This window comes from Pholis gunnellus (genome assembly GCF_910591455.1).
Source record: "Pholis gunnellus genome assembly, chromosome: 10".
NCBI lineage: Eukaryota > Metazoa > Chordata > Actinopteri > Perciformes > Pholidae > Pholis > Pholis gunnellus.
In genome coordinates this window covers 26,507,845-26,518,573 of record NC_136537.1, presented here as the reverse complement: position 1 = coordinate 26,518,573, position 10,729 = coordinate 26,507,845, and the positions used below count along the sequence as shown (strand labels likewise).

The 10,729-nt window shown below is 43.2% G+C and overlaps 1 protein-coding gene across 1 annotated transcript; it reads right to left on the bottom strand.

Moving 5' to 3' along the window:
• Window positions 1-4,568: 4,568 nt before the first annotated feature.
• Window positions 4,569-10,311, bottom strand: thoc3 (THO complex 3; the record flags this gene model as incomplete). Its single annotated transcript, XM_079167087.1, has 6 exons — window positions 4,569-4,813; window positions 5,050-5,150; window positions 5,712-5,873; window positions 7,938-8,142; window positions 9,446-9,602; window positions 10,132-10,311. 6 exons carry the CDS (start codon window positions 10,309-10,311, stop codon window positions 4,650-4,652), a joined length of 969 nt encoding a protein of 322 aa, XP_079023213.1. The 3' UTR covers window positions 4,569-4,649.
• Window positions 10,312-10,729: the final 418 nt, after the last annotated feature.

The following is a 10,729-nucleotide window of genomic DNA, read 5'->3' as shown; positions in this document are numbered from 1 at the left end:
TAATATACCGACAACACACCGACAATATACCGACAATATACCGACAACACACTGACAACACACCGACAACATACCGACAACACACCGACAATACACCTATAATATACCGACAACACACCGACAATATACCAACAACACACCTATAACACACCGACAACACACCGACAATACACCGACAACACACCGACAACACACCGACAATACACCTATAATATACCGACAACACACCGACAATACACCGACAACACACCGACAATACACCTATAATATACCGACAACACACCTATAACACACCGACAATACACCTATAATATACCGACAACACACCGACAATACACCTATAACACACCGACAATATACCGACAACACACCGACAACACACCGACAACATACCGACAACACCGACAATATACCGACAACACACCGACAATACACCTATAATATACCGACAACACACCGACAATATACCAACAACACACCTATAACACACCGACAACACACCGACAATACACCGACAACACACCGACAATACACCTATAATATACCGACAACACACCGACTATATACCGACAACACACCTATAACACACCGACAACACACCGACAATACACCGACAACACACCGACAACACACCGACAATACACCTATAATATACCGACAACACACCGACAATACACCGACAACACACCGACAATACACCTATAATATACCGACAACACACCTATAACACACCGACAATACACCTATAATATACCGACAACACACCGACAATACACCTATAACACACCGACAACACACCGACAATATACCGACAACACACCGACAACACACCGACAATACACCTATAATATACCGACAATATACCAACAACACACCTATAACACACCGACAACACACCGACAACACACCGACAATACACCGACAACACACCGACAACACACCGACAATACACCTATAATATACCGACAACACACCGACAATATACCGACAACACACCTATAACACACCGGCAACACACCGACAACACACCGACAATACACCTATAATATACCGACAACACACCGACAATATACCGACAACACACCTATAACACACCGACAATATACCGACAACACACCTATAACACACCTATAACACACCGACAACACACCGACAATACACCTATAATATACCGACAACACACCGACAATATACCGACAACACACCTATAACACACCGACAACACACCGACAATATACCGACAACACACCGACAATACACCAACGATAATACATTACATTACATTACAGTCATTCAGCAGACGCTTTCATCCAAAGAGACTTGCAGTAAGTGTGTTCAACATAGTATTCAAGAGAACTACTCGTCACCAGAAGTCATGAGTGCATCTCCTTTAAACATCTCAGAGCAGAAACCAGAGCAGACGTACAGAAACACACTAGCATGAACACAACCAGTGCTGAGAGGAAGGCTCAGGGTAGACCTTCATGAAGAGGTGAGTCTTCAGCCTGATGGAAGATGGGCAGCGACTCTGCTGTCCTGACGTCAGTGGGGAGTTCATTCCACCATCGTGGGGCCAGGACAGAGAACAGAGGTACACAGACAGACAGACAGACACACACACAGAGTATGTTTTTCACCAGGATGTAATTGAATTAAAGCCACAGTGTCTGCGTCCTGACAGACGACATCATGAATGTGGTTCTGGTCTGTGTGAGTCTGGTCTTCAGGTCTTCAGGTCTTCAGGTCTCAGATTAAAGATATTAGTCGTTGCTGCTTCTGGACCTGAAACAACTATTTACAATAATGAACCTCAAATAGTATTAAAAGATGATTCAAACTGTGAACTACAGGTTATTTCACACGTTTTAGTTTCTCTTCCACATTTAATTGTTCGACAATAAAATACATTTTTCATTTTAGTTTCAACAACCGCTTTAGTTCCTCATCAGACTCTTTGTGGAACAGAGAGGATGTCCTCTCATAAACTCAGATACACGTCTCTTAGTTGTTGTGAATTGTTTGATTGCATAACATAATTAATATAGTTCATGTTGCTTGTGTAACACTGTGTTGTTAAGCTGTAGATGTGAGAAGCTTAATTGACCTGACTTACTTTTATTGTGAAGAGCATGAAACAGGAAGTGCTTTTACTTTGAAGAGCTAGGAAGTAGCGTGCTACGTGCTTCTTGACGCTAACGATGAGAATGATAGAGCGCGCGGTGTGTTCACTGGAACACTGATGAAACCAGCCGTGTGCTGTCCTCAGTAGCTTCAGTCCACAGAAACACTGACATAAAGCTGATGTGTGTGTTCATTCACCGTTTTATTGTCTTCAGCTTTTATAAAGCGCCACTGGTTCTTTTATTTTGAAATGCCAATAAATAACAAGGCATCACTGACATCCTCCTCCATCTCCTTCTTTAGCTCCGTTCCTCTTCCTCCTAATGTTCAGATGTAATATCTCGTCAGGGATTCCTCTCTAATTTCCTTCTTTAACTAATTTCTCCCCAATCGACCTCTTTAGCTGCTTCTCTGTTTCCTTCCTTTCCTTCCTACCTTCCTACCTTCCTTCTCCGTCCCACCACAGTAAACTTTAAATAAAAAGCTCTGTTCTTCATAATTCAGCAAAGATGAGAGGTGTCACTGTTTACAGAACAGTGCATTCTGGGTAACGTAGTAGATCACTAGCAGGAAGGAGAAAGTAACTGCAACCCTTCACAGACAGAGGGAAAGGATTAAAACAATTGTAACATCTGATTTAAACTCTGGTTTCATCTGAGATACAGTTTCACTAACAGCAGCTTCTGTGTTCATCGTTTCTCTGCTTCCTCCTCTTCTTCAGTTGAGAGGAAGAACTGAAGAGTCCATTAGTCACAGAGACGAGTTCGTCATCGAGCCATCGCTGCCGCTCCGCTCTCCGATCCATCATCGCTGTTAGAGGCCGCACTGTATGAAACAGGTCGGAAAACGAAAAGATGAATCACTGCAGCTTCCTGTTCTCCTTCCAGCAGAACAACAGGAGGAAGAGGAGGAAGAGGAGGAGCAGCAATCACAGTGAACAACTTGTTAAACTCTACATCATCAAAGGAAACATGAAGTCTTCAGGTCAAAGTAGGAACTCCTCAATCTGACACGAGGAAAGAGAAAAGACAAGAACAGAGCGTGGTGCGTTCAAGTGCTCATAAAAGAACAGAGCGTGGTGCGTTCAAGTGCTCATAAAAGAACAGAGCGTGGTGCGTTCAAGTGCTCATAAAAGAACAGAGCGTGGTGCGTTCACGTGCTCATAAAAGAACAGAGCGTGGTGCGTTCACGTGCTCATAAAAGAACAGAGCGTGGTGCGTTCACGTGCTCATAAAAGAACAGACCGTGGTGCGTTCAAGTGCTCATAAAAGAACAGAGCGTGGTGCGTTCACGTGCTCATAAAAGAACAGAGCGTGGTGCGTTCAAGTGCTCATAAAAGAACAGAGCGTGGTGCGTTCACGTGCTCATAAAAGAACAGACCGTGGTGCGTTCAAGTGCTCATAAAAGAACAGAGCGTGGTGCGTTCAAGTGCTCATAAAAGAACAGAGTGTGGTGCGTTCACGTGCTCATAAAAGAACAGAGCGTGGTGCGTTCACGTGCTCATAAAAGAACAGAGCGTGGTGCGTTCACGTGCTCATAAAAGAACAGAGTGTGGTGCGTTCACGTGCTCATAAAAGAACAGAGCGTGGTGCGTTCAAGTGCTCATAAAAGAACAGAGCGTGGTGCGTTCAAGTGCTCATAAAAGAACAGAGCGTGGTGCGTTCACGTGCTCATAAAAGAACAGAGCGTGGTGCGTTCACGTGCTCATAAAAGAACAGAGCGTGGTGCGTTCAAGTGCTCATAAAAGAACAGAGCGTGGTGCGTTCAAGTGCTCATAAAAGAACAGAGCGTGGTGCGTTCAAGTGCTCATAAAAGAACAGAGCGTGGTGCGTTCAAGTGCTCATAAAAGAACAGAGCGTGGTGCGTTCAAGTGCTCATAAAAGAACAGAGCGTGGTGCGTTCACGTGCTCATAAAAGAACAGAGCGTGGTGCGTTCACGTGCTCATAAAAGAACAGAGCGTGGTGCGTTCAAGTGCTCATAAAAGAACAGAGCGTGGTGCGTTCAAGTGCTCATAAAAGAACAGAGCGTGGTGCGTTCACGTGCTCATAAAAGAACAGAGCGTGGTGCGTTCACGTGCTCATAAAAGAACAGAGCGTGATGTTTGTCTTTTAAGGTTTTATCTGTTGATGTTTGTCTTGATACTCAAAGCCTTTTGAGAGGAGAGATTAGAGCAGAAGAGGAAAGTAAAGTAGGAAACTAAGAATCTCAGGAGGAACAAAATCATATATTTATGTCTTACTGACGCACGTTGAATTTACAAATCTAAAGAACTACAAACTCAGACTATCAGATAAATACACAAGTAAACAATGTGAGATAAAGCTCTAGAATAGAAAGCTGCTTCATCTGAAGACAGTGAATGATGGGATGTTTGCTGCTCACACAGATAACATAAAGATAGAAACGATCCTCATCCACAAACATCACGAGTCAACGCGTATGTACAAAGAGACTCATTTTAATATCAAAGAACACTATATTACAGTAACATTGTGCTGCTGGAGGCCCCGGCGGCTCTGCTCGTCTCTCAGGAGTCGTTGGGGAGACCGAACAGCTTCACGGTTCCGGCCTCCCGGTTGTTGTCGTACTTGCCCTCCTTGTCGTCGCAGGCGTAGGCCAGCAGAGGCCTCTTGGGGTGCCAGGCGACGGTGAAGGTCGGAGAGTCACACTGGACCTCCCACAGCTTCTCTCCTGCAGCAACACAAGCACCAGACTCACATCCTCCTCACATCTCAACTTCTCCAGTTCATATTCACGTTCAAGCAAAACAGGAACAAACTTTAGAAGAGACTCGGAGAGATTTCACATTTAAAACGTGAGAAACGGACGATAAAGACCGAACGAACAGGTGAACGTGAATAACGGACACGATGTTTGATGAAACACGACGTCTGTGAATCCTCTAAAGGGTTAAACCGCTCACTGACCCGTCTCCACCTCTGCGATGTCGATGAAGTGATCCTCGGAGGCCGAGGCCAACATCTTCCCGTCGTGGCTGAAGCTCAGCGTCCTGACGGGCCAGTCCAACCTGCAGCGTCAGCAGGAACCCATCAACCAATGAGAAGAGAGAGACTCAGCCAACGGGTCGTCGTTAAAGGAAGTGGGAGGAGTCACGTTTCTAAACGTGGCTAAAGCTGATCAGACGTATTAATATTAGTAGAATTAGATCCAGTGGATCCGATTACTTCAGATCATTCAAAAGTCCAAATGAATTAAAGAAAATTCAGTAAAGAATCATTTCCTAAATTCAACATTTTTTATTTTTCAATCTATATTTATTGACGTTTAATCCTAAAAACAGTTCTCGCTGCAAACAAACAGAATAATTAAAGAAAGAAGATTTAATAACTTTAGAGAAATGAGGATTTAGTTCAGCTGTTTTTTGGGGGTGATGTCATACAATGCAACTATGATGATATTATTAATAATAAGAATAAAATTAATAATGAAACAACGACAACATTATTAATAACAATGTTAATAATAAAGACAATACTAATTAATAACAACAACAATAATATTCACATTATTAATAATTGTGTAAATAGTATTAATAACAGTAATGAGACAGATATTAATGATCTCGTACCTGGAGAAGCAGCGCACACACACCAGCTCCTCCACGTTCCACAGGCTCACCAGAGCGTCTGCGCTTCCTGTGGCGAAGTATTTCCCCGTCGGGTCGAACTTGATGCAGATGCAGTTTGACGGGTGAGCGTTGATGGACTGGATGGGCTTCAGCTCCGGGTAGCTAGTAGGGGGGGGGGGGGGGGGGGGGGGGGGTCATACAGCATCGTATCACGATACTTTGAGTGGCGATATTGTATCAATACACGGAAGCCTTCGATCTTTTATTATATAAACTGTAAACTTTTTGGTACTAGAACAATAAAATCTATTTCTTTTTCAGTCCACTAGATGGCGCTGAGTTGTTTTCTGGTGAGGTCAGCAGAGGTCAGGGGTCAGTGTGATTGGTCAAAACAAAGATGAGACATCGGAGAAAGAAATCAGAAATGCACCGTCCACATTTGAATCAGACGTCTGGACTGATTTGGATTTTTTTTAACAAGGAAGGCCGTCGCAGCGTTTGTTCACCGACGCAGCCGTGCCCGAGCTCTACCGAGAGGTGCAGCTTAAAGAGGAGGAGTCTGAGTTCAGCAGGAAGAGTTGCATTAACTTGTGATGCGTTGATGAAGCTCAGTGGATTCCTGTGTGACTATAACAGCACAACATCTCAGAGGACTGGAGACTGAAGTCTCTCATTCTCCAAACTAGAGCAGCACACTGAGTCACACCGGGGAGAACACGACAGACCTGCTGCTGAAAGCAGCACCAGAACGGGCCGACAGAAACCTGGTGGTTGTAACCGACAGCGCTGCTAACGTGGGCGTTGCCGTTCAGTGAGCGGGATTCCTGCATGTGAAGTGTTTCACTCACACGCTCAATCTGACCTCACAACCGGGTTAAACCTGCAACAGCAGCAGCTCATGAGGAGAGAGCAGCGCTGACTGTCTCTCTGCCTCCACGTCCACGCAGCACAAGTTATACCAGTTATATAACTCTTACATCGTACTTACACATGTTATACACACGTCTGCATTCAGTGAAGATGTGACTGTAATACACCTGACAGACAGTTCAGTCTGTCAGGTGCAACGTTTATGAAGGTTTTTATGAGAGTTGGTCAGTCTGTCTGCTTCACAATCACATCACGCTGCAATAACAATGATTGAAGTGAGACGAACAGACTGAAAACGTATTAGATAAAACACGTTGACACCGTTTTCCTTTAGGGACATCATTTGCGGTTGAAAAAAGTAATAAATCGCAATATATGTTATCGCAATACTCAGCATATCGCAGTATCGCGATAATATCGCAGCATCGTGATAATAGCGCAGCATCGTGATAATATCGCATCATTGTGAAAATATCGCAGCATCGTGATACTATCGTGATATCACATCATCGTGATAATATCGTGATAATATCGCAGCATCGTGATAATATCGCATCATTGTGAAAATATCGCAGCATCATGATACTATCGTGATATCGCATCATCGTGATAATATCGCAGCATCGCGATACTATCGTGATATCGCAGTATCGTGATAATATCGCATCGCGGGACCTCTGGTGATTTCCCACCCCTACTAACTAAACCAGAGCAGACATCGGCCATCACTACAGTCTGCTAACAGGAAGTGGACACCAGGTGAATGAGAGCCTCGTACAGGTGAACTACAGAGTCAGCTGACAGGTGATTAACCAAAGAACCCTAGAAGAAGAAGCTCCATTTACCCGTTTTTGGTTTGTAGAGACGAGTCAGAAATAAAACAGAGGCGACTGACGACTTCCTGTTTCAAAATAAAATCTTCACACTACACAGAAAACGACCTCATGATGAGAAGTTTATTTAAATGAAGTCTGTCGCTGTGATCCTGGTGGCAAATGTATTCAAAGATGTTTAATCTCCCTCCCTCTCTCTCTAACGTCAGTTTAAACTCTCTTTAATAAAGAGCACCTCAGGATATAAACACGTAGAAGAAGAGAGTCCTACCTCAGGATATAAACACGTAGAAGAAGAGAGTCCTACCTCAGGATATAAACACGTAGAAGAAGAGAGTCCTACCTCAGGATATAAACACGTAGAAGAAGAGAGTCCTACCTCAGGATATAAACACGTAGAAGAAGAGAGTCCTACCTCAGGATATAAACACGTAGAAGAAGAGAGTCCTACCTCAGGATATAAACATGTAGAAGAAGAGAGTCCTACCTCAGGATATAAACATGTAGAAGAAGAGAGTCCTACCTCAGGACGTTGATGCAGCCGTTGCCGTTGGTGAGGAAGAACATGTCGTTGTCATTGTTCCATGAGATCTCGTTCACCTCGAACTTGAACTGCTCCTCCGCTCTAGATCGGTGCGTCTTAGCATCGATGAACGTCACCACGTCGTCCTTATTACCCACAGCAATGGTATGACCGTCAGGGCTCCAGCAGATGTTGATGTTCTCTCCTAGAACAGAAGACATGAAGATGTTCTCACTATGTTCTCTCCTAGAAGAGAAGACATGAAGATGTTCTCTCCTAGAAGAGAAGACATGAAGATGTTCTCACTATGTTCTCTCCTAGAAGAGAAGACATGAAGATGTTCTCACTATGTTCTCTCCTAGAAGAGAAGACATGAAGATGTTCTCTCCTAGAAGAGAAGACATGAAGATGTTCTCACTATGTTCTCTCCTAGAAGAGAAGACATGAAGATGTTCTCTCCTAGAAGAGAAGACATGAAGATGTTCTCACTATGTTCTCTCCTAGAAGAGAAGACATGAAGATGTTCTCTCCTAGAAGAGAAGACATGAAGATGTTCTCTCCTAGAAGAGAAGACATGAAGACGTTCTCACTATGTTCTCTCCTAGAAGAGAAGACATGAAGACGTTCTCACTATGTTCTCTCCTAGAAGAGAAGACATGAAGACGTTCTCACTATGTTCTCTCCTAGAAGAGAAGACATGAAGACGTTCTCACTATGTTCTCTCCTAGAAGAGAAGACATGAAGACGTTCTCACTATGTTCTCTCCTAGAAGAGAAGAAATGAAGATGTTCTCACTATGTTCTCTCCTAGAAGAGAAGACATGAAGACGTTCTCACTATGTTCTCTCCTAGAAGAGAAGACATGAAGATGTTCTCACTATGTTCTCTCCTAGAAGAGAAGACATGAAGATGTTCTCTCCTAGAAGAGAAGACATGAAGATGTTCTCACTATGTTCTCTCCTAGAAGAGAAGACATGAAGACGTTCTCACTATGTTCTCTCCTAGAAGAGAAGACATGAAGACGTTCTCACTATGTTCTCTCCTAGAAGAGAAGACATGAAGACGTTCTCACTATGTTCTCTCCTAGAAGAGAAGACATGAAGACGTTCTCACTATGTTCTCTCCTAGAAGAGAAGACATGAAGACGTTCTCACTATGTTCTCTCCTAGAAGAGAAGAAATGAAGATGTTCTCACTATGTTCTCTCCTAGAAGAGAAGAAATGAAGATGTTCTCTCCTAGAAGAGAAGACATGAAGACGTTCTCACTATGTTCTCTCCTAGAAGAGAAGAAATGAAGACGTTCTCACTATGTTCTCTCCTAGAAGAGAAGACATGAAGACGTTCTCACTATGTTCTCTCCTAGAAGAGAAGACATGAAGATGTTCTCTCCTAGAAGAGAAGACATGAAGACGTTCTCACTATGTTCTCTCCTAGAACAGAAGACATGAAGACGTTCTCACCATGTTCTTCCTGAGGATCAAACCCTGCTCCAATGAACTGAGGACCCACCTTTGGTGTTGACGGTGGCGATGCACTTGGTGGTCCGGACGTCCCATATGCGGATGGTCTTGTCTCCGGACGCCGTGACGAAGAGGTCCGGGTTGGTTGGATGCCAGCAGAGCTGGTCCACGCTGTCGCTGTGGCCTCGGTAGTTGTTCTCCTTCACCTGGAGATGAAGACGCTCACGTCAGGAATGTTTGTCTTTTTTTATTGTATTGTATTTTCTTTAGTTTCAGTTTCAGTTCATTGTGTTTTAAGAAAACACAAACTAAAGAAATGTTAAAAATGTCTTTAAAAAATAAAATGCATCTGTGAGGAATAAATAAGTTGAATTAGAATATTTAATGATGGTTCAATACTGTACGATCTTCACATATCAAGTATAATGTAATTAAAATGGAAATAAAATCAGAATATTAGGATTTAACTGTAAAAATAATTGAATAACTGATTGTTTAAAGATTGATTAACGTGATACAACATCCGGTTTTCAAAATAAGATGTCAACTAAGCTAAATACTAAATACTATTATATGTCAGGTTGTCAGTGTGGGAGGAGTCAGTGACGCCCTGCACACATATACATCAATCATTGTCTGGAATTATTGAGAAAGTTATTAGACACGCAGTTCATTCACTAGAGACGATGCTAATGTTAGCATGCTAGCAGAGCGCCGCGCGCAGCCTCCACTCACCAGCCGGTCCTTCTCCAGGACGAACACGCTCGCGGTCTTATCGAACGAGCCGGACGCGAGCCTCCTTCCGTCACAGCTCCACGCGACCGAGTGCACTTTAGCCGTGTGAGCCGGGAACTCTCGGCTCTTGTTGTTGTTCCTGAAGCTCTCCTGCATCTCCGTGTAGTACCGCGACGCCATCTTGAGAACGGTACGTCACGTTTTAGCGGAAGTGTTTTAAAACAAACGTGGCTTCACAGTCATTAGCGCCCTCTGCTGGTTCGGAGAGGAAAGGCTACAAATACCAACAAATACCAACAAATACCAACAAATACAAACAAATACCAGCAAATACCAGCAAATACAAACAAATACCAACAAATACCAGCAAATACCAACAAATACCAACAAATACCAGCAAATACCAGCAAATACAAACAAATACCAACAAATACCAACAAATACCAACAAATACCAGCAAATACCAGCAAATACAAACAAATACCAACAAATACCAACAAATACCAGCAAATACCAGCAAATACCAACAAATACCAACAAATACCAGCAAATACCAACAAATACCAGCAAATACCAGCAAATACAAACAAATACCAAC